At 40.0% G+C, this 23,605-nt stretch overlaps 3 protein-coding genes across 4 annotated transcripts; all 3 read left to right on the top strand.

Moving 5' to 3' along the window:
* Positions 1-761: 761 nt before the first annotated feature.
* On the top strand, positions 762-2,516 carry gdf9 (growth differentiation factor 9). Its single transcript, XM_036548957.1, has 2 exons — positions 762-1,208; positions 1,504-2,516. The coding sequence occupies exons 1-2, from the start codon at positions 851-853 to the stop codon at positions 2,448-2,450; spliced, it is 1,305 nt and encodes a 434-aa protein (XP_036404850.1). The 5' UTR covers positions 762-850; the 3' UTR covers positions 2,451-2,516.
* A 1,473-nt stretch (positions 2,517-3,989) lies between these two features.
* LOC118791412 (cytochrome b-c1 complex subunit 8) lies at positions 3,990-7,169 on the top strand. 2 transcript variants are annotated; one of them, XM_036548763.1, is made up of 3 exons: positions 3,990-4,082; positions 5,789-5,959; positions 6,657-7,169. In XM_036548763.1, exons 2-3 carry the CDS (start codon positions 5,806-5,808, stop codon positions 6,749-6,751), a joined length of 249 nt encoding a protein of 82 aa, XP_036404656.1. In that variant the 5' UTR covers positions 3,990-4,082; positions 5,789-5,805; the 3' UTR covers positions 6,752-7,169. The 2 variants fall into 2 exon arrangements, with proteins under 2 accessions (XP_036404656.1, XP_036404657.1); XM_036548764.1 differs by having other exon boundaries at positions 4,042-4,105.
* A 2,112-nt stretch (positions 7,170-9,281) lies between these two features.
* On the top strand, positions 9,282-23,553 carry hspa4b (heat shock protein 4b). The gene is made up of 19 exons (XM_036547892.1): positions 9,282-9,643; positions 10,237-10,294; positions 10,781-10,921; positions 12,532-12,654; positions 12,971-13,070; positions 13,548-13,681; positions 13,803-14,047; positions 14,983-15,059; positions 15,796-15,947; positions 16,290-16,396; positions 16,526-16,659; positions 17,908-18,089; positions 18,754-18,837; positions 19,472-19,621; positions 20,316-20,441; positions 20,753-20,860; positions 21,538-21,657; positions 21,786-21,947; positions 22,916-23,553. The coding sequence occupies exons 1-19, from the start codon at positions 9,537-9,539 to the stop codon at positions 23,126-23,128; spliced, it is 2,523 nt and encodes an 840-aa protein (XP_036403785.1). The 5' UTR covers positions 9,282-9,536; the 3' UTR covers positions 23,129-23,553.
* The last annotated feature ends 52 nt before the right edge of the window (positions 23,554-23,605 follow it).

Genomic DNA, 23,605 nt, shown 5'->3' with positions numbered 1-23,605 from the left:
CTTTGGGGCAATGTGGCCAACGGGATGCTGCACTGTACATTACAAATTCAGTTTAGGTCCTAAACTGAGATTCCCTAACCCTAACCCCTGAAGACTGGGGTACAGTTGGCAGGGAACCATTGTTATTAGTGGTTATGTAGCACCACTTGAAGACATCAAGTATGAGAAAGGCATCGTAGCAGGAAGGATTGCGATTCATGGGGAATTTAAGGTGCTCCACGCAACGGATTAATAACAGCCACCTGCATACTACAGTTAGTTATTGCTTTTTTCTCTACAATGGTAAACTGACAATACATCAAAGATGGTACAACAAAGGTTCGACGAGAACGGTTCCAATTTAACTAGCTTCCTGTACTCTGTGACAAATATAACTTGCCAAATCAATAAACTATCATATCACACTGGCCATCCATCCAGCCAGCCAAACTATCTTTTCATTTAAAAGCACGAAATCTTTTTCCTTCTCTAAGTTAACAGTGCAACCACTGCTGCTTCTCCAAAATGCTCTGTTGCTAAATGTTGTTCATATAAAAATACTATGGTTTTCATACTAATAGTCACCCAGGACCTTCGATTTCTCCGCTCTGACTACAAACCAATCAATTCACAAATGAATTTTTAAGATTTTTTGTTTGAAAGCATGATTCGATGAATAAAACAAACTACACAAATGTCTGACGCTCCCGGATTCGTCGTCATCGGTCATGTCAGCACTGACGAATCCAAGTTTTTCCATTAGCCAAACTTCTTTTGATTAAGCACACCTGGTAGTTTAACCCGGACCCCGCATAGGTTGCTTTGTCCCGAAGGCTGGTCTCGAAGTCGTCAACGAAGTCACGTAATTACAATGGAGACTCTGGCGAAAATCTACATCATGCTTTTTTATTTCAGTGGAAATGTAATGCCTAAGATGCTTGGGGGCTTTACCCACACATTACCACAAGACACAACGAGCGGCCCCTTGGAAACTGCCGATCCTATTGTTCATGGCAGTATATTGTCTTCGCTCTTGAAAGCGTTGTCAGAGCATGATTCCTGGGGAGATTTTCACAAACTAAAACCTGAATCGAAATACGTCCAGTACATGAAAAGACTCTACAGGGTATCTTCAAAACAAAAGCGGGGTCTTGACGGGACAGCAAGCCATCTGTACAACACCGTGAGACTGATTACTCCTCGAGATGAATGCCTTGAACAAAACAAAGGTAGATAGATCATCAGTTTTCTAATCTTTTGACACGTGCACTCTATAACTTCTTGTAATAATAATCAAGTGGTGCTTACTGTTACACTTGATCAATAATATCACTGACGTTGTGCTTCTTATATGGTGTTTACTGATTATGATCAAGCCCCTAGCTTTGTTTTGGTTCTGTCAGTCATGAGGTCAGTGATATGGTGCCTTATCTTTTATTTAAAAATTTTCTATCATATATTTATTGCAAGAGAGAAACAGATTTATGTGCAAGTATTCCAGTATAACATTTTTGTAATCCACAGAGTTTTCTATGCAAGATCTGTCCTACAACCTTGATCGTGTCAGAGTGCAGGAGCAGCTGCTGAAATCAGTCCTCCTCTACTCCTTTGACAAAGACCAGGTGACACCTTCCGCTTCAGTCTGCTACTTGGACGTTAGAGAACAAGAGCATGCCAAACAACAGCTGTGCCCCAGTAGTCACCATTCTGTTAGCTTTCACGTCCAAAGAGAGAGGAGCCGCCGCCGGAAATGGGTGGAGGTTGACATTACTGACTTCCTTCGCCCCCTTGTCAAGTCCCAAAAGAAAAACATCAACCTGCTAATCAACTTGACTTGTGTGGGAGATGGAATACCTGACAGGGGCAGCTTGGATCGCAGAGGTCCTGTGGAACTCACTCTCAGATCGCCTTCTCTCCTGTTGTACCTCAATGACACGAGTGAGCTGGCTTATCAGAGATGGCCCACTGTGGCCAGGTCGGAAGGCTCGATGCCAAGTCTGCTGACGGGCTCTTACGAGAGTCATGCCGAGCATGAGCTTCAGAAAAGGACCGCGAGGACCAACCGCCGGAGACGGAACTTGCCGAAAAACGAAGTGGCTCAGCCACATGCGCCAGCCAGCCCTGTGGACCACTCTTTAAGGTTTGAGTTCCCAACCGATGACTGCGACTTGTATGATTTCAGAGTGAGCTTCAGCCAGCTCAAACTAGACCACTGGATCATAGCTCCTCACAAATACAACCCCCGCTACTGCAAAGGCATCTGCCCAAGGGCTGTGGGATTCATCTATGGCTCCCCTGTGCACACCATGGTGCAGAACATCATTTATGAGAAGCTGGACTCCTCAGTGCCTAGGCCCTCATGCGTGCCCTCTGAGTACAACCCCTTGAGTGTTTTAACCATTGAAAATGATGGCTCCATTGCCTATAAGGAGTACGAGGAAATGATTGCCACAAAGTGTACATGTCGCTGAACAGTTATTCCCGATTAACATCATTTTACCCATATACAAAGTGATAAACATTCAAAATTTGGAATTTTTTGCCACCTATTCATGCTTGGGCTATTAATAACGAATGAGCCACATTGCTTAAGTGTCCGTGCATTGGGACTACAGATATCTAGAGCAGAAGAATTTACTTAATCCGTTGCTTAATTTGTTTCTTTGCCAAAATATTTTAGCGAAAAGAAAAAAATGCGTAAATGCTGAAATGCTTTTCTTTAGTTGTTAATGTTGCTAATGAACTTCAAGCAACAACACCCTTTTGTTCCATTAGTGCTGATATTTGCCTTTGTAACACAATGTAGTGTCTTGTAGAAAGGGAAAAATGAAAATGCTTATTTTGCTTTTGATTCTGGATTATGAATATCCTTTTAAGTTTTTTTGTTTGTTTATTTATTTTGGTTGTTATCTTTGTTTTTTCTTCCCTGTGCATTAACACAATTGGCAAATTTTTAAGTAAACCTGTTCTGGACAAAATGGGAGTTGTAGTCCTAAACTCTTGTAAAATACTTTTACTGTTAATTTTATAGCTGCGGATTGCAGATGGTTGTCTCATAGACAACTTTTCCATTCCATTCATGTCCAGACAAAAAAAGTTGTCTTAATATTGACAACTTCATGTTTCAGCCTGTATTTATTATTCTCGGCAATGAATTAACTGTATGCTAAGTGGAGTGTGTACTGATGACTTGAATGCATTTCAAAGCAATGTTATTTAATATGTGTTGTTGTGTACATGTATGGATTGTAAGGTCTGGTGTGGCTGATTCTGATTTCACAGTATTTTTGAATATTGAAATATTCATCAGAAAAAGAACAATAAAAAAAGCAAGCACACTTCCATTTGTAACTAATTTATATGGTTGAGGTAGAATTCTGTTAGCTAGCTGGCGAAGTGAACAACTTTAAGGACATTCCTTTGGGTATTCTTTATGAAATAATAGTGAACTTTAACATGCACTTTTGTTTATTGTTTGCATGCACAAGCTACAGTTAAATTGTCAGTTGTTTGCATGTGCATGCTATTTATTTCCGGCCCACTCTTATGATTCCAAATATTTTGTACTATGCCTTGCTTTTTCCTTAATTGCTTGAGGACAGACAAGATGAAAATTTGACTATTAGCAAGTACCTCACTAAAACTAAGAATGACTTTCTCAGGATTATACTAAAATGTGCCTCATGACTTACTGTAGGTAACACTGTAAACCATAATGGTTATCAAACAGTGATCTGCATGCCACTACAGTTCATTGGTCATTGGACAGCAGTGCTTCAAAAAAATGCAGTTTGTCAAAGCACTGTTGTCATCCACTTGTCTAGACATAAAGGTGAAGGCAAGCACTCTAATCGCAGAGATGTGTACATGCTTAAGACACAAAGATCACAGAGGCACTGCATAAGGCAAATGTTTAAATTAGTAGCACTGGTTTTATTCACATTTGTGTTTTGTTGGGAGAATACTTCACCAATATGTAGGTGGCGCAGTTCAAAAGGGACGCCATTGAGCTTGATACAGGAAGTTACAACCAGACTGACCCGGACGTCGATATAGAGGCCACAGAATATTCGCCATTACAGAAGAGCGGTTGGAGAGCAAAGGTAATAAGCTATCGAGCGAGCTGGCAAGTATCTGGCTAAGGAAACACTTTTAAAGAGTGTGAAACGTTAGAACATATCTGACAGTAACGAAGTGCTGTTGAGTCAGATGAGAATGTGTCTTGTTTGGTCAGAATTTCGCTATCTGATGTGATTCTTATTCAAATGTGGTTCGCTAGTATGCGAAACGTGAAAGTCAAGCAAGGTCTTCTTTTCGAAGATCAGACGTTAGCTATCTAAGGCTAGTTTTAGATACCTGGCAGGTACCTAGTTTGTTGATATAGCTAACCTAGCTAGATAGGCCTGGGGGAATGCCAACGACAAGGTTGTGAATTGGGTTGTTTTCTTGATTTCGTCGTTTTGGGTAGTCTAGTTTGCTGGTTCGCTTAGCTAGCTAGTAACAGTGACGCTCGGGAAGATGTTAAGTGTAGTTAATTAGCTGCCGAATCATCAACGCTAAGGACTTTGTAAAAGTGAAACTTATGTAAACCCACTCTTAGTGGCATAGCCGATTGTGTAGTTAACCAGGTAACTAAGGTCATGTAGCTACTTGGGTAGATAGAGTTGTGCTACCTCATTTAGCCAAGCGAGCTGTACGGGACCAGTTGCACAATTACTTAATGTGACGTTTTCTACCAACCTCATTATTTTGAGGTCGTGTTCAGGTGCTGGTTCATGTAGTGCAGCGTGCCTTCGTTATGTAAGGTTGCTAATTAACTTGCTAGTTTTTTCAATACGTCTCGCCGATTGAGAGAAATTGAGATGTGGTAATGTTTTAATGTATTCAGTGAGAGTTTGGATATTATGTGGGTTGTCAGGAAGAATCTGGATATGCACAAAATGAAGATAATACATATTTTCATATCACATTTTGTCAGTAGTTCAATCTTTTAAGATGCTTATGTTACATTATACTTGTTAGTTCCCATCAGTTGCTAAGTAGTCGTCTTGCCAATTTTTCTTAGGTTACTTAAACTAGTTTCTCAAGGGCTAGGGTGAAGAGGGTGTTGAACAAGGAATGTATTCTGTTTTGTAGAGGAGGAGTCTGCAGGCTATGATTACTGGCACTGTGCTTCGGAAAGCTCAACGCGAGAATGAGACACAAGTAGTGCAAGCTGAGGTCATGATAATTTAACGGATAGGAAAAAGGAGAGAAATGGTTAGATGACGTTGGCAAAATCATGGGAATCGATAAGAGAACCAGGTGGTGTAGCAGGAAGGAGGCGAACACAGGGCCATGGGGACTGCAGCTGAAATGCTGCAAGGGGTGCATACTGTGCCTCACCAGGCAGGTTTGGCTGGTGGTAGTGAGGTGGGGTGAGAGAAGCTGAGAACAGTGCCTGAGATGCTCAAATGCACTGTGTGGAAGACAGGAGGCTGGTCCAGAAGCATTAGGAAAGACCAGGGGTGTAAACAAAAATTTAGACTGTTTTAATATCTCAAGTTCTGTTTTAGACTGCTTTTTCACGTAATAAAGCCCCCTAGAAACCGATTACATAATGAATGGTTCTTGGTGTTTGATTTAGGTTGTGTCTCCTGAGGTTTCCGATTATATAAGACCATTAAATTTCATGGTGTTACAGATTGTTTTTAGGAGTAAATAGATCCATCATTAGACCAGATATAAATTGGCTGATGTTCATGTCATTAGTGCAGTTAATGATGGATGGAAGGTTTAACCTAATCTCATGCGTTTTTCTTATGCTTAGCTCCAGATCCTGGCAATATGGGGCGCCACTTTGGAGATTTGGCTAAGATCAGGCATGTAATCACCTACAGCCTGTCCCCCTTTGAACAGAGGGCCTTTCCTAACTATTTCTCCAAGGGAATTCCCAATGTCTGGAGACGATTTACAGCATCTGTCTTCAAAGTTGCACCCCGTAAGTATGTCTGCTGCATGATCATGAATAGGTGTTGAACACATATAATTAAGGGACACTGTTTTAACCACTTTCAGAGACTTTCTTCTGTGTTGCCAATCGCTTTTGCTTGTATGTGAATTTCTGTTCTGATAAGTGGTGTAAGTGCAAAAGCAAAGAATAAAAATTTAGAAATAGGGATCCTGAGGGGGTCTGCCAGCCAGGACACTCATCTTTAGTGCAGACTGGTCCCTACGACTGGTTTGATACCAGCTATGTCATCAGCTGACAATGACTGGGAACCTACAGTGGCAGAACAAATTGGCATCATTCTGCTGGAATAGGGGTGGGCATGCAGGAAGGGTCTACTTTTGTAACCACTCTCAGCCACCCCATGACTCCTCAGGTGTCTGCAAGTTGATTGGATGATGACAGTGGGGATGTGCCTAGCCTACCAATTGGCATCCACGTCACTGTGGTGTGGTATGCTGTGGGAATTGTAGTCTGAAAAATAGCCATTGACTCTGTGTGAGTTTTTCATTCTTCCTGTTTCAATGCTCCTGTATACGTGCAGAGGTTGTCAGAGTGGAGGGAGTCTACTATGCCATTGGTGATTGCACAAAAAGTTGTGTAAGAGTTTACAGATGACCAGCCAAACTGATTTTGGGGCAATTTTCAAAGTCTAGCTATTAAGCTCTTTTTTATTATTCTTTTAAAGCAATGGTGCTGATGTACCTGACCTACAGTTGGGGCAACCATGTGCACGAACAAGGCAAGAAGAAGGACCCGAAAATGTTTGAGAACGACGAGTAGAGAGAGGCAAAGGCTACTCAACATAAAACTGTTTTAAAATATGTCCAATGTCTGTTCTTGAACTGTCGCCATCAATAAATGAAATATTTATTTGTCGTCTTTACTCATTGAAGGTAAAGATAATTGTTGAGAAATGTGCTTATTCTGGTTACACATTGACTACTGACTCTTTAGCCAGTGCATCAGATATCTAAGCACCAGTTTCCAGGAATAGATTGTCTTACTCATGGGGATGGAATCAGACTGAAGGCATAACAGGCGCTTCTACCATGTTTGGTTTATGTAGTGACTCAAATGTTTCTGTAGAAAGAATCCTAAGAATTCTGAACTTACACTCACAGAATCTCTGCTAATAATGAGGTTACAGTTCTGCAAAATGCTGAATGGAAAAGCTGAACTAAATGCACAGTAAAATGTTAAATTCTAACATAAGTTGTGTTTTGTTCATTCAAAACTGTTTATTCTGAATCCCAATATATTTGTAAAATATACAGGAGACATAAAACATTCACATTGTTTTAATACAGGAGTCTGATGTGAACCTGCGGCTACCTTGCAGTAAGAAGCTAAATATATTGAATATGTTCTTTCTACTTTTTCTTTTTGAAAATAGACCAGTGAGTGCATCATGTGTTCGTTTAAGACTTTAAAAAGATGAAAGTATGGGGTATACCTCACTGCCCCCAATTAGGAATGTTCATGATTTGCTTTAAATGGGATAGATCTTTACAACATGAATTCTCCATTTTGATGACATATCATAGCATCCCTTGTTTTTTAGCTGCTCTCACCCTGATGAGCAATTGAAGTCAGTGTTTCAGTGTTATTTATATATGTGGTATACTGTATGTCTGTACTGAGGATAACACTAACAGTTTAGGTTGTAAGGGGCAGGCTAGTATGTTTTATGGTAAAGTTTTTGAGTCTGACCTCAAAGGGGGTGCACATATTTTCACTAGGATTGTTTAGAAAATGCCAATGTACAGTAAAAAATTGTAAGCAGTTAGCCTTTTAATACTGAGACGTATAGGGAATCTGCAACTGCATATTTATATCTTGTAGCCATGTTTCCCTTATGGTGTTTTCTAACTGCAACACAGTCTTGCTCTTAGTTGTGACCTTTACTATTGAAAGAATTGCTACATGTGAAATATCTCCCAAGTTCATACAGGTTCCAATGAAGAGTGGTTTATTGAAGAGAACAAATGATGATCTCAATGTACAAGTACACCAGATGCTGCACGCATGTCAAATGCAAAGACATGTTACGCAGTGAGTTTATATTACAGATGTGTAAATGAGCCTTCCTTAGACATGAGGATCCATGGATTTTTAAACCAATTTAACTTTCAAGAACACATAAGGAGACTGAGCAAATCATTTGGCCAATATTCCTTACATAGCCATCACTTTAACCTTTGCACTCCTTAAAACCATTGGAACTGGGACAGATCTGAAAATAAATGTTACAATCAAATTCACTGACATAGTACATCAGAAATACATGATGTACTATTTCTAACAAAGTAACAAATCTTCCATGTTTTGTCGGTCACAATAACCCAATGTGCCACACCATTTTAAACGAGGGATCAGAATTCCACAGAAATGTTGAACTTATACAGTGTTGCTTAAGGAATCACATGAAACAGATATGAGTTTTATATGTAATTCAGTTTTTATCATTTAAAAGTCTGGTTGTAATACATATACATCTACCATTCAATCAAGTCAACTTTTATTTGGTATGGTGTCCTTCACAGTTAAATTACTATACAGTGTAATATTTCTGTAGAGAATTGAAAATAAAACAAGTGTGACTAATTAGGAAAAATATTCGGTGTAAGCCCTTGTATGTGAAGCCTGATGAAGAAAGAAAACCCACAATGAACTAATACCCACTTATCAAGAGAGCAAGTCCTGCATTCCATTGGTAGGCCTGTATTCAATACTTTCTCTTTTTTCTTTATTTCTTTTGTCCTTGCGTGAATGACTAATGGAGGTGCAGCTCTTATGCAGCAGTCATTCCTGCCTTTCTTGCAGTCCTCTGTGGTGAATTAATCAAACTGGTAGCAAGTCCATATAAACATAAGCTATTTTTGGAGCATATTTGCAAGGGCAATTGGCACAAAGTGCTGAACACAGTGCATAAGGGTACAATAATGTGTCCAAAATATTTACTTAAGTTAAATTTTCAGTTTTCCCTAAACACAGACACGCACATACATGGAGAGATGTGTCTCTTTTGTCGTCGTGGCTTTAAACATATTTATTGGTGTATGTGATGTGATCAATAAATAACAATACTATACCATGTCTATCCTTTTTAAAGTTAGCCAAAAAGCAAGAGTGGTCGTAACCACAACTTGAATGCGTCACGTTTTATCGTGACAACCAATGCGGTAGAGCCTCAGGTGGCTTGGGAAGGTTGTCACTGGGTGTACAGATGGAAAAGTCCAGAGCCCCAGCGAAACCCTTAAATATCGCGAGGAGCTGTGGAACGAGATTTCACATGTGAACAGAGGACCAGCGGAGTCTGCCCGAGCAATTAAGAGCTGCCGGCTTCTATTAGTACAGTTAACTTGGCTAACTTAGCTAGTTTATTATGACTAGATAGAGCAGTACATAAGGAGCAAATATAGGAAAGCTTTGAAGATAAGCTTTGAACAGGATAGGAAGATAGCCACCTCACGGATTATTATTAATTTTTATACCCGTGTGCGTGTGTTTGGGACCTCAATTTCGTATTTTTTTATTGTCAGTTTATTGTAAGACATTGTAAAATATGTCAGTGGTAGGTTTTGATGTCGGCTTTCAGAACTGTTACGTTGCTGTAGCCCGAGCCGGAGGGATAGAAACGGTATCTAATGAGTACAGCGACCGAAGCACGCCGTAAGTACAGAGGGATGGATGTTCTTTTCTAGACTTTTCTGTTGTGCCTGTATTGCTGGCTAGCAACCTATTTTAGTTAGCAGGTTGCAACAGTTCCCTCAGAAAAAAGTAAACTCTCACATTCTTTCATTAATCCTACACAAATGAGCTAACGTTACTTTGGATGAAAAATTCTCTGCCTAGTTAATGTACTACCGAGATACTACTGAGAAACTGTTAGCCTGCCAGCTTGTCTGTGCGTAGATGGCTAATCGTTGTCAAGCAAGCAATTTGTCTATGGCTGACAATTGAAATATATTCTTACTTTGATGGCTATCAAGTTACACTGGCATAAAACTGATGTAGCAACTGAGTTAGATAGGCCTGCGGACGGACAGTTACTAGTTAGCTGTGACCAACAGAATTCAAATAAAAAGTACTGCATAAATTGTGTAATGTTGTGGAATACCCATATTTCATGTTGCTTAAAAACGGAATAGGTTTCCATGTTATGCATCTTATTGCCCATAGCGAGAATCTCTGGTCAGACAGAAAATGCTGCCATAATTGTGTTTATTTATTATTTTTAATTATTATCATTACATTTTTTCCAGAGCCTGTGTGTCTTTTGGACCACGGAATCGTTCAGTTGGGGCTGCAGCAAAAAGTCAGGTAGCTTCACTGATCTGTCTGGGAAACTTTGACTTGGACTGGAATCATTTGTTGCTGCGTTTCTGTGTCGTTAGAACAGTGCAACATGAGAAGATGTTCAACATGTGCAACATGAGACGATGTTAACCAGAGCGACGTAGAAGATGAGGACATGTAACATTACGTTGATTTCGTTGATATCAAGTAGACACTTGTGTTCAGAGAGACATACAAGATGACTCCATATGACATTGCATTTACATTGTTGACATCTAGTTGGCGCTCTTACCCAGAGCGTCTCTTGAAGTCCCGCACAATGGGCATTCAGCGAAACGACACAAAACGAGTGTCAAACTGCAAATTTGAAAAAGCCAGAAGCAAACTGGTCTAAGGGTATGACACAGTAAGAAATTGTGCAATAAAACTGTCTGCTTATGAGTTTGTCGTTACTCCGTGTGAAGTTTGAGCTGTATCACACAAAGGCATTTCATTTTCACCTCTAACCAGCTTGTCACACATTATAAGAACACGGTTCAAGGGTTCAAGCGGTTCCATGGAAGGGTGTATTCCGATCCATTTGTCCAGTCTTTGAAGTCCAGCCTCGTCTATGACCTCGCCCAAATGCCCACAGGGACAACTGGCATCAAGGTAAGGGACAATAAACTGAAACGTTGACCTTTTATCAAGTAACATGAATGGTTTGTTGTAAGGGAGGTAATGCAGAGCTGGTGGCCTCTCAAGCCCTGGAAGGGATCTGCAGATCACTCCAGAATTGTGGAGAACCGTAGCACAGGCTGTTTCCTCAGTGAGGAGTAGCTGTGAAGCTCTATTACTACTTGAATGTCTCTGTTATTTTGATTTAACTATTATACCTGTTTGTCAAAGTTTTCAGAAGTGTGAACTGCTACTTTTGCTGATTATAAAGTACCATTGTAGTTTTGCACCCAAGGTTGGATTGGTACTGAACAAGTTCACAGAATTATAACTTTCATTGTGACCCACCATTCCTTACTGTTGTGGCATTCACTTTCTTGCTAATGAGTGGGTCCAGGATACAGAGGGTGCCATATCAAAATGTACCAATTTGCTCCATGCAGGAGCTGCAGGGTGCCTAAAAATATATACATAATTGGTTTTTGAAAGAGGCAATGAGAAAATGAAGGGGGGTGCCACATCTCATGCGTGTGATGATGTTGGGGGAGCTTCATAGTGAACTGCAGTTAAAGCAAGTCTTCTGCACCCTTACAGTGACTAAATAATAACACCAACATTCAGTTAAGAAAAATAAAAACAGGTATACAGCTATACCTGCTTCAGGTTCTCCAAGCATTAGTGAATCAGAGTAAACATGAATTTCTGATCATTAGATAATTTTGGACTAAGGTGAACACCTAAAATTTGCAGATTGATTCATGTGTAACAATGTATGACAAAATGCTGTATCGCTTGCGTTTTTTTCAGCGTCTACATTTATATTCACATTAATATTCTGAATTAACTGGAATATTCAAGTATTCCATCTTTGACAATAGTCATGTAAACACCATATTCTGGTAACCATAACCTGAATAAGACAGTATTTTTATGCTCCAAAGGCCATGGTATTAACATCAAAGAATGCCGGTCATTCATGTCAGTAAATGTAGGGGCACTCAAACAGCAATAAACAAAAATATTAGTTTCTTCTTACAGATGCATTTTCAGATAACCTTAATTGGTGCATTTGTTTACTTACTTATTAAAAATTTATGTAATTGGAAAATTACTGTAAAATTACAGCACTGGTGATCCAGCCCTCCCTGGAGCACGCAAGATGGCTGTCCTTTCCAGTTTACAGAATCAGTCTAGGGACGTCTACAGCCCTCTAACTCTCAGGTGTTCTTAATATCAGCACAAGAAAAATGATATAAGAATGGCATTGTGAAAGCGAGATCAGGGAATTTTATCATATGTGTTTTAGCTGCAACATCTCAGAAATGATCAGAAGACGATGTCTTTTGAAAGCTGGTATGGTGGCACAGCTGAAGGCCTATAATGGGGCAGTGCCACTGCGCCGTTCTTTGGGGAGAGCCATACCATATAATTAGAATTTCATATGAAGTCTTTGACAAATGTATTGTAAATGTCTTATCCTTAAAATAAAACAAACGAAACCCATCGCACTTATGTTGAATTTGGTCGTCTGTCAGTGCATCGTAAGTGTACCTGCATGACCGTGAAAATTGTTTTCCTTCCAATATCCTGTTTTTTGCATCAAGGTGTCATACATGGAGGAGGACAAGGTTTTCAGTATCGAGCAAGTTACTGCCATGTTACTCACTAAGCTAAAGGAAACTGCTGAGACTGCGCTGAAGAAGCCTGTGGTGGACTGTGTCATCTCTGTGAGTGCTGCATGAATGTAGATTGCATAAAAACGGTTCGGCTAATGAATTTACTGCATGTTAGATGGTAGCATTAAATGCAGAGATAGCATTAAATGCAGAGGTGAAGACGACCCTTGCCAAGCGGGTAGGAGTGGTGCCAGGAATACATCTTAAAGCTGAAGCAGTTAAACAGCAGTCAAAGGCACCACAGCTCTTTGCTATGTCAGCAAAGTCTCAGACTTTAAAGGGGAAGTCTGTCACATAAATTCAGAAATAAATATGGATGAGTTAACAATGCAAAGGTAAAGTGAGTTTTGGTCTGCCTCTTCTCCAGGTCCCTTGCTATTACACTGATGCAGAGAGGAGATCGCTTGTTGATGCAGCTCAGATTGCAGGCCTCAACTGTCTTCGACTCATGAATGAAACAACTGCTGGTAACTCATCTAGAGAAAAGGTTACCTTACACAGTACCTGGCAAAAGTTTGGGCACACCTGATTAAGATAATGGGAAACATGCATTCAAAGACATTCTGGTCTTAAAACGTATGCATAAATGCTTGAAATGTGTTACTTACTGCAAATAAATGCTTACTCTAAATAGTGAAATTGATGCCTATGCATGAATTTCTCCCCAAAAACGTTTTATTGTAAAAATAAAACTTTTTCTGATCTAAAAAATTTTTTGGTCACCACATAATTACATTTGTGTTACTTCATAGTTTTGATGGCTTTACTATTATTCTAAAATGTGGAAAATAGTAAAAATACAGAATAGAAGTAGTGTCTTAACATTTGACTGGTACTGTAGCTCACAGACAGCAGTTTTTCAACTTGCACTTGTATGAGGATGCAGTCATTTTAGGATGATGAGGTTTTGGCGCTGCAGCTGATGTTCCTGTCTTTTGTTGCAGTGGCACTGGCATATGGAATTTATAAACAGGACCTTCCTAACTTGGAGGAAAAGCCCCGAGTCGTGGTGTTTGTAGATCTTGGTCACTCTGGTTACCAGGTCTCCGCATGCGCCTTCAACAAGGGAAAGCTCAAGGTATATGTCCAAGATCAGCTTATTGAGTCAGAGAAATTTATGGTTTTTTTTTTGAGTGGAACACATTATGTGCTGGTTTGACCTTAATTTTTTTTTTTTTTTTTATGTTTCCTGTTCTTAGGTTCTTGCCACTGCATTTGACCCACAGTTAGGTGGGAAAGACTTTGATGAGATGTTGGTGAAACATTTCTGTGAAGACTTTGCTCAGAGGTACAAGCTGGATGTGAGGTCCAAGCCCAGGGCCTTGGTCCGTCTGTACCAGGAGTGTGAGAAACTCAAGAAGCTGATGAGTGCCAACTCCTCGGACCTGCCACTCAACATCGAATGCTTCATGAATGACATTGACGTGTCTGGGAAGCTCAACCGGTAAGAATTCAATATCATTAAAGTACATCAACAAAAAATTATGAAACATTTGGATGTATAGGTTAGCTGCCGGCAGAGGATATGGGGGCCTAGCACAAGCACAAATATCCAGTAAATAAATCTCTACGGAAATATTCCTTACGGTAAGGCTAATATGGGCATGTAGTACATGACTCTACAGTTTATTTATTTGACTATTCAGTGTAACATTTAAAATAATGTGCAATATGGCAGCTTCACCATTTCATGTTGCTGAGCGAATAACTTGTCATAGTCATAAAATTCAAACAATGTAGAATTTCTGGCATTTCCAAACACAGGGTTTTTGTTCACTTTTCTGAAGGACTTATCTTCAAAATGGCACTGAGTCATGAGGTCATGCATATTCCAAACAGGAAAGGAACTTTCACTTCACGCTTTATTGCTTCCTTCAGTTGAGTGTACGTCCATGTACACTTCCCATTGTTTGGATTCCTTTTGTCTGATACACTAGGGTGCCAATTTGTGTTCTTGTGGTTTTTTTTTGCACAAAATATAGCTGTATCAGCACTGAAAACTCCCATGTTTTAACCAGATGTACCATAGATAGTAATGATTTTTACTGTGTGAAAGAACATTTCTCACCCAGCCGTGAAAAGGGTGCATCAGTCTGAGTGATTCTGGTGCATTTTAATTAGGCAAATGTTATCTGAATCCTTTTTAGCAATAAAGCTGGGTTTACTAATGACTGCTCTTCACTATAATGTATATTACAAGGCTCCAAAATTCAATGTTTCCAACTAAGGAGCTGGAATAATAACAATAAATATATAAGTAGATAATCCTAATAAAACAACAGGTGCTTGACCCTCTATGTATTCTCACTCTATCAAAAAGTATCATAGCAATGGTGCTGCATTAACACTTTCTATTCATATCCTTTCACTGTGTTTCAGAGGACAGTTTGAGGAGCTGTGTGCAGGGATTCTGGCCAGAGTGGAGGCTCCACTGATCAGTCTCATGGAGCAAGCCAGTGAGTAGCTGTCAGAGTAGCTGCATAACAGGCAACTGAGTGCCTCTTGAGGGGCTCCTGTGTGGCACAGCTGTTTAACCCTTTCGCACGTACAGTCACACTGGTGTGATTTGCCGTTTAGCACATATGCTAAAACCGGTGCGATTAGAACACTAGATGGGAAAAATTCTAGCTAGTTTTAGCTTTGAGGAAACAGCGATTTAACATTACAAAACATAGTAAATGCGGTGGTGAAAACTATGAGAAGCTTAATAACACTAATGAAAACATAACGAACCATGTAACGTAACACGAGCGCTAAATAGCATAAAATAAGTTACGTGCAAAAGGGTTAAAGGGGCTTGATCCACACAGGCTCTGAGCCCAACAGCTCTGACAGGATATGAGTCTGAGTTGTGTTATTTGAGGACAATGCCCCTCTTCTCGCTGTAGTGGCACCCTCTATAGCAGAGCATGAGGCACCTATGAGTCACTAGGACGACATCAGCTGACATGCACCTGTTCTCCAGCTGTAGACTGTGATGCAATGGGGGACTTTTATTGTGGAAAATAGCTGTTAGCTGTGTGCAGATGTGTGAGAGGATTGCATTCGTCTCGCTTCGCCCTGTGTGAACATGTGATGTGGGTGTTGTGGAGAGGCGAGCTTAGCAAAATACAACTTGGGATTCTAAACTGAGTGGAAAAAGTGCCCCATTCTTAGAAATGATCGGTGTGTTTTCTTATCCCATTGTGGCAGGGTTGAAGAAGGAAGACATTTGCGCTGTTGAAATTGTGGGTGGTGCTTCCAGGATCCCAGCTGTCAAAGAGAGAATCAGCAAATTTTTTGGGAAAGAGCTTAGCACAACCTTGAATGCAGATGAGGCTGTTGCCAGAGGATGTGCCCTCCAGGTTACTGTGCCTTTTGTGACCTACATTGTGCCTAAAGTAGTGACAGTAAACTCAAATCCTCCAGGGCAGGAGCAAATTTGTGTGTGTGTGTGTGTGTGTGTGTGTATCTATAAAATAAAACATTAAAGATATATTAGATAGAGTGTGTTGACTTTAATTTAAGGTCTATTTAGCTGTATACATGTAACACTAAATATCACTAACACTTACTTATACTTCCTCATCAGTCTAGGGGGTTGTTGGTAAAGAATAACAGAAATAATGGCCAGTTTGTTCACTGAGTTTATAAAAATTTAACAGATAGTGCTGATCGTGGTTTTGCTACTGTTCATACCTCCCCAGTGTGCGATCCTGTCTCCTGCATTCAAAGTGCGTGAGTTTTCCATCACGGATGTTGTCCCTTACCCCATCTCTTTGAAATGGAGCTCTGCGGCAGAAGAGGGGATGGGGTGAGTCCTCTTTTCTGGCTCCTACAGTCTTAGGTTTGTTGGTGATTTGCCTCCATATCGGCTGTGCTTCTGAAAATGCCTTTTAATCATGATGGCTAAATAGTGTTTTACTTTTTTGTTTAATTTTAGTGATTGTGAGGTATTCCCAAAGAACCATGCAGCACCTTTTTCCAAAGTGTTAACCTTCTACCGCAAGGAGCCTTTCCAAGTGGAGGCCTACTACAACACTGCAAAGGAGCTTCCTTATCCAGATCCCGCAATAGGTACAGAGATGAACTTAAAATTCCATCCTGTATCTTTTGTAGCACAAGCACATATTTCCAAGGGCTTGCAAAGAATTCCTGTCATGTCCTGTCCAGTCTGTGTAACTCAGCAGGGTTGTAGTTAGGTAATGCAGTTTGGTAATGCAGGGTTTACAGCTCAAACCCGCAAAGTATTTCAGTGGTGCCAGTAAAAAGTTCTTAGTGTGTATCAGGGTTTCCGCTAGGATTTTTTCTTGCCAGTCCGGTGTCCGGAAAGAATTTATTTTACTGGACAAATTTGAAACTTAGCGGTCACATTTCAATAACAGTCTATGTTAGAAATGCAAAATTAATGTACACCTAGGTTGACAAAAGAATGACCACGACCTCAAATCAGTTTGACTATTTAATCAACAGTAACGATTAAGTAAAATGAACAGTAACGACTTCGCAAAACCTCAACATTAGCTGTTAAAATGTAGGCTATTACGAAACATCTGTAACCTGTAACATCTGTAGCCTGTTTAAAAAAAGGCTAGGCCTACATGGCATCAAATGTAGCCTATAGGCTAGCTGGTAACATTTTAATTTCTCCTTTTTTTCATTGCGGCAAAGTCCTCTGCTGCCTACTTGAAATCCAACGTGTCCAATGTGTCTTTGCAGCTTGCAATGCACATAAGCCGCGTCAATCTCCCCTCCTCCAGATGACTTTGCAGCGCGGTCTTAATTTGATTCTGCAGAGAAGCCCCTCTCTGCTGGCACACTTGACATGGGCAGAACACAGGCAACTTTAGACATTGTAGCCCAGTTGGGGTACAGCTCACTGAACTCATAAATAAGCATCTTTCACTGTCAAAACACAAATGTCCTGTTTAGGGATAGCCTTCGTTATAGCTACGTTTTGTATAAGCATTATTACAGACATTTTGACTGGCAAGTTTTTAATTTATTGGTTTTTTATAAATTTTACCATGCAAAAACCAGTAATTACCAGATAACGGAAACCCCGGTGTGTATATGAATGTAAATTCTGTAAGAATCGACATGTAGTGCAGATTGCCCCTGCACCAGTGTGGTGTACAGCCAGTGACTGCTTATGTTTTTGAAGCTCACAACCTACAGTCCCAGGATACTTTACCTTTACACAGTTTTTAATGATCCTGTTAGGATAGGGAATAAACATACAACATTACAGATGTGAAAGCAAAGAACTAAATGAAGATATAAATGCCAAGGAAATAAACACTGTTTGTACTATGTGATGCCCAGGTCAGTTTCTGATCCAGAAGGTGGTACCACAGGCCTCTGGCGAGAGCTCCAAAGTGAAAGTTAAGGTGCGGGTGAACCTCCACGGGATTTTCTGTGTGTCCAACGCCTCTCTGGTGGAGGTAGTTAACTCTGAGGATGGGATGGAACCTATGGAGACAGACCAGACCATCAGAGATGAAGAGGTACTTCCTGTTTATTGTGGCATTCAAAACCTCACTCTAAGGGATGTCAATGTAATGTTCTGAAGTCTTCCACCTCCAGCTGCAGTTAGTGACTCCTAGTACCCTAGTGCAACAGCTAGCTACAGGTGGCTGTAGTTTAGTGTAGATGTGTGAGTCAGTGTAGTTAGTCAGCTACTTGAGTGTGAGCTTTGTTATCTTTCTAGTCAGGTAGTTGGCTTAACTCTCATTCTACGCACGTTAGCTTGCCATGTAGCTAGGAAGTATACATGCATTATATGCTGGCTTGATCCTGTGATCCTGCTCGGCACCATTCTTTAAATTTTGAAGTTTGCAAACATATTGATCCAGCTGCTGTGCTGAGACTACTTGAACTAATGTAGCAAAAAAAAATGACAGTGTAATTGTAATTGTAATTGTAATTGTAGCGGTGATGTGACAAACTTTACATAACAGATGATATTTTCATGGACAAACTGTGGGAAGGTTAAATATTGGAAAATGGTTGGAAACACAGGAAAGGTGATATGTGATAAAGTGATGTGTCATTCATTTTATTTTTGTGTATTCTGCCATTCTGAAATAAAAACTAACACAGATAATGTTAGAGTGATTTTGACCTGAAGAGACTGTTTGATTGAGTGAAAAATTATTTGCCTTTCCTTAGAGCAAAATGCAGATTGACCAAGATGAGAAGAAATCCCAAGATGGGCACAAGGAGAATGCTGATGATAACATGGAAGAAATGGAGGTACCTCAGCACAGGCTTGGATTGCACTGGTTCATATCTGTTCTGGGGAAAATATGCTCAATATTTCTGATTCTAAGGATGGTAATAGTTAAATCACTGACTTCCAAACTGCAAACCTAAAGTATTTCACCAGTAAAGTATTTCACCAGGGTGGCAGGGTAGCATAGCATATGTAGCAAGCATAGAAGCAGGGCTTGTAACCAAAAGGTTGCCAATTTGATTCCCTGCTGGAGCACTCCTGCTGTACCTTTGGACAGGAATTGCCTCAGTAAATATCCAGCTGTATCAATTGGTAACATGTAAAAAAAATAACCTATGTAAGTCACCCTGGATAGGAGCATCTGCTAAATGACAATAATGTTGTGTAATGTCTGAAAGTAACAAACTGGTTTCCCAGTGATATTAACAGTCTGATTAACATTAAAATCAATGGTGTGTGGCAATAATAGGATTTTGAAAAATATCACATGAAGAGGGGTGTGATACACAATGAGGCAATATTAACCAGGTTCAAGTGTATGGGTTTGATTTCTATACAATATATAGTGTGATCAGTTGAAGCCAAGCAACTTCATTGAGTGACATTCTGCACTAGGTTAGACTCATGTGTTGATTGGTTTTTTTTCCCATCAAGACTTCACCTGAGGCTGGCGTACAGGAGAAGACTGATCAATCACCACAGGCAAAACCGAAAGTGAAAACAAAGACTGTAAACCTTCCAATTGAAAATCGCCTGAAATGCCAGCTGGCCAGTGACATGCTCAATCATTTTGTGGAGAATGAGGTAATGTTTCGTGAACATCCTTAAATTAGGAAATTAAGTCACTATCTGAGTAACAAAAGCTTTTAGATATGGGGCATATACATAGAGGGATATGTGCACATATTGTTTTATCCAGCTGTATTCATTTATATAATAAATATATTTGTATTGCCGAAGCAGCAATTGAATTCCTCTATTCATCCGCCCTAGCTAGGAAGCAAGCTAGGTAGACTGTTGCTACCTAACAGCTGTAACAGTGGCACTATCATGTGTACAGTACTGTGGATTACTTTGTAGATTTAGTATATGATGTGCTAGCCAATTGTCTTTGTTTTAAAGATACTATTGGCTCCTATAGCATTGGGTAGCACAATAAGCCAATGAGGTGGCACCATTTAAAAAGCCTGTAAAGCATCCCAGGATGCATATGTTAATCTGTGCTTCACCAGAATAAATCAGAGGGAACACTAGCGATTGTTCAGACAGATGCTTCACAAAATGCTGCCTTGCAAACTAAAATTTTTTTGACAATATTTTGTCCCCAGGTTACGTGCTGAGTTGTATTTCTTCAAATTAAACATGCTAAATTTGCTTCAAACAGCTTGGCTTTAGTACATGTTTTGGATTAATGTCTAGTGCTAGCCCTGTAACCAGAAGTCAGTGCATAATAAGCTGTCTGATCTATAATGTAGGTGTTGTTCATTGTTTCCTTCAGGGTAAGATGATCATGCAAGACAAACTGGAGAAGGAACGTAATGATGCGAAGAACTGTGTTGAGGAGTACGTGTACGACATGAGAGACAAGCTGCACGGAGCATTGGAGAAGTTTGTCACTGAGGCTGTGAGTATTTTTCCATTGCTAATTGATCCGCATGGCCTGGAGGAACTGTCTGCTCTGGTCTGGGTTTTTAGTAAAATCACAATATGGCCAAACTCCAATCAGGAAATGAAAAATGTAATGAAAACATCACTGTGGTCATGACGTGTACAAAATACCATCAGAAATGTTGTATGCCAGGAAGTGAATGAACTCATTTCTGGTCGGCATAACATTTGTGCAGGTATGTTCTTGACATCCCTTGAACAGCTAAGAAGTTAGGTATAAAATGGGATTTTACTTCTGAGTTAATGTATTCTTTTTCATTGATGTAGGACAGAGACACTTTCTCGTTAAAACTTGAAGATACTGAAATCTGGTTGTATGAAGATGGAGAGGACCAACCAAAGCAAGCATACATTGATAAGCTGGCTGAATTGAAGGTAATTTCATAGTCTTATGGTTTGGTTTGCTGAAATCATATACCCTGATGTTCAGTATTGTTGATGCAAGAGCTGAAGAATATTCTAAAATCCAAACATCAAAAACGTGGGGTAGTGAGTTCAGAAATAGTTCAGTTTGAATAATGAAAATCAATATATGTTCTTTTTGACCAATTCTAGTTTAAATAGTTTATATTACAAAGTCTGTGTTCTATTTGAATTTTAACTACAAGTAGCCTGTTTGATTACAAACAGTGTTAATGTCCAAGTGCAAGGGGTTATGGAGAGGATAGTGTCATGTCTGTATCTAAATAAAAAGTAAGACACATCCTTATTTCATTCTCTGCCCAGAACCATCTCTGATCCATCTCTGATCCATCTCCCACACATGAAGCTTAAGTTCCCATGTCCAATTTAAGTTCCATGTCCAATTTGTGTAGTGGTAACCGAGCTGCAAACCTCTTCGTGGTGTTAGGTTCTACTTTGTGGAACGGACAGTGGGATGAATGAGGTGAGACCAGTATTGTAGAGGCGAGGTTTATTCCCCAGGAACCAAAGCTATGCACGCAGACAGCGCCCGAACTAAGACTGCCTGGGATCCTAACAGTGGAAACACTGAAGTGGGGTTACATGTGCGTGTCCCAGGTCTGAGTGAGTAACATTTTCTCCTTCTGCAGAAAATTGGCCAGCCCATCCAGGAGAGATATAATGAATCTGAAGAGAGACCAAAAGCATTTGAGGAACTGGGGAAACAAATACAACAATACATGAAAATAATTGAATCCTACAAAACCAAGGTAATGCTGGCTTCTTTTGCAGGGTAAAATGGTTTACATTTCATGACTTAATGAATTAGCATAATTTCAGAATGGAAATGTCATTATTGCAAAACTTAAATGATCTTTTTTGCCTTTTGAATCCCAAGGAAGAGCAATATGAGCATTTGGATGAGGCAGAGGTTAAAAAAGTAGATCAGATGGTGAATGAGGCCATGATATGGATGAACAGCAAAATGAACCAGCAGCGCAAACAGAGTCTTACCATGGAGCCTGCAGTCAAAGTCCAAGAAATTCAGTCAAAAACAAGGGTAAGGAAACTGAAGTTGTCATGAATGCCTAACTCCCATATCACCAGGGAATGCATGGTGCAAGGCAGAGGTGTCACATATGTATTTACGATTATGTCAACTCAGCATAACTGCTGTAGATTTTAAATGAATCCCTTACAGTTCTCATGAACTGATCTCATTGGCCCGGTTAAAATGCAAAAATTTCAAAAGCAGTATGTTGGTCTCATAATCCATGGTGTGTCTACACCTGTAACTGTTATTGCCCACAGTGTTTTGCAGCAGACTACAATGAACAGATGTAGCCATTGGCCGATTGTATTAAAATAGGCCATCCAGCCAGAATAGACGAATGGCCAGTGAAAACTTTGTGTCTGGATTTTTTTTTACGTACAGAAGTAAATGTTTGTAAGAAATAAGACCGCAGAGTGATTGTGGTTATTGATGTGGGATACCACAGAAAAGTCCAAACTCTTAGTGGTGTGTAGTTATAGGGAATGCATACTGGCTAGAGGGTTTACCTGCAATCCTGATACAACAAAAAGGTGATTTTGCTTCAAGTTCCTCACAAAACCAGTACACCATTTGAAAGATATTCACCGTTTGGAGTGACCACTTGACATTTTTGCAAATATACATATATTTTCTTTTTAACAAAATTTTTGGTATAGATATTTTATAGTATAGAAGATTTTAATGAAACTTTCCACAGATTATCTGTCACAGGTAACCAAGCCTTAAAAATGTGAAATTCGATCCACAAACCTTTCAGAATCATTGTAATTATAAAAAGTCAGTCTGAACACTTTTGATTAGTTATGTGACCACTGCACACATAAAGAATCAGAACTCTTGGTGTTCTATTGAAAACCTCAGATGTGTCAGCTTTTAAACATGGGCGTACCTAATACCTACAAAATGCAGGATGCTGAGCATCCTCAATTCCAGTGAAGCATGTTCACTTGCCTCTCCTCTCCCATACCATGTAGGAGCTGTTCTCCGCCTGCAACCCTATCGTCACCAGGCCTAAGCCCAGAGTGGAGCTGCCACAGGACGAGCCGTCGACAGAGCCGAATGGGCCTGTGAACGGACACAGCACAGATGCCCCTTCAGCAAACAATAACAGGGGCACAGGAGGTGCTACAGACCACCCTGCTACAGCCTCCACAGACAGCAAGCTGCCTACTGTGGACATTGACTAACCTGTCATGCTTTACTTCTTCCAGGCCTCTGAGTTGTTAGCAGTGGCCCCTGTTAACATTGCTATTGTTATCATTTAGATGGCCTTACTTTCCCTGGTTAATAGTGTCAGTCTGCCGTCATAGCATGTTCTTTCTTTTCTGTTGCGTAAATTGGATGCATATATCACATGGCCTGTTGTTCGACATCACAATATGCCCAATAGGCTCGAAATTTTGGTTGAAGTGTTACAGTTTTTAGTCAGAGGCACGTTAATGGTTACTTGGCTCTCATTGCCACTGTTTGACATGTCAGTCTGAGCACCTGAGGTACTTATGTAAAACATTCTCTGAATATACATTCAATATTGAGGATTGGAAGCATGGTGCTTTATTTGAAATTGAAATGAAAGTTCTGGTTGGCATGTCAAAAATTCTTCTGTTCTGCTCTCCCGTTAATGATGACTCTATAATTGTACTTTTACCTGTTAATCAAAAATA

This window comes from Megalops cyprinoides, chromosome 16 (genome assembly GCF_013368585.1).
Source record: "Megalops cyprinoides isolate fMegCyp1 chromosome 16, fMegCyp1.pri, whole genome shotgun sequence".
NCBI classification, from domain to species: domain Eukaryota; kingdom Metazoa; phylum Chordata; class Actinopteri; order Elopiformes; family Megalopidae; genus Megalops; species Megalops cyprinoides.
The sequence above is the reverse complement of the archived record's forward strand: the minus strand, read 5'-3'. Positions and strand labels throughout refer to the sequence as shown.

Coding starts and splice junctions, on each gene's coding strand:
- gdf9 (XM_036548957.1), top strand. CDS start 851: ATGGAGACTCTGGCGAAAATCTACATCATGCTTTTTTATTTCAGTGGA. Junction 1,209..1,503: donor ATGCCTTGAACAAAACAAAG/GTAGATAGATCA, acceptor TGTAATCCACAG/AGTTTTCTATGCAAGATCTG.
- LOC118791412 (XM_036548763.1), top strand. CDS start 5,806: ATGGGGCGCCACTTTGGAGATTTGGCTAAGATCAGGCATGTAATCACC. Junction 5,960..6,656: donor TGTCTTCAAAGTTGCACCCC/GTAAGTATGTCT, acceptor ATTCTTTTAAAG/CAATGGTGCTGATGTACCTG.
- hspa4b (XM_036547892.1), top strand. CDS start 9,537: ATGTCAGTGGTAGGTTTTGATGTCGGCTTTCAGAACTGTTACGTTGCT. Junction 15,948..16,289: donor CCAGAGGATGTGCCCTCCAG/GTTACTGTGCCT, acceptor ATACCTCCCCAG/TGTGCGATCCTGTCTCCTGC. Junction 16,397..16,525: donor GCGGCAGAAGAGGGGATGGG/GTGAGTCCTCTT, acceptor GTTTAATTTTAG/TGATTGTGAGGTATTCCCAA.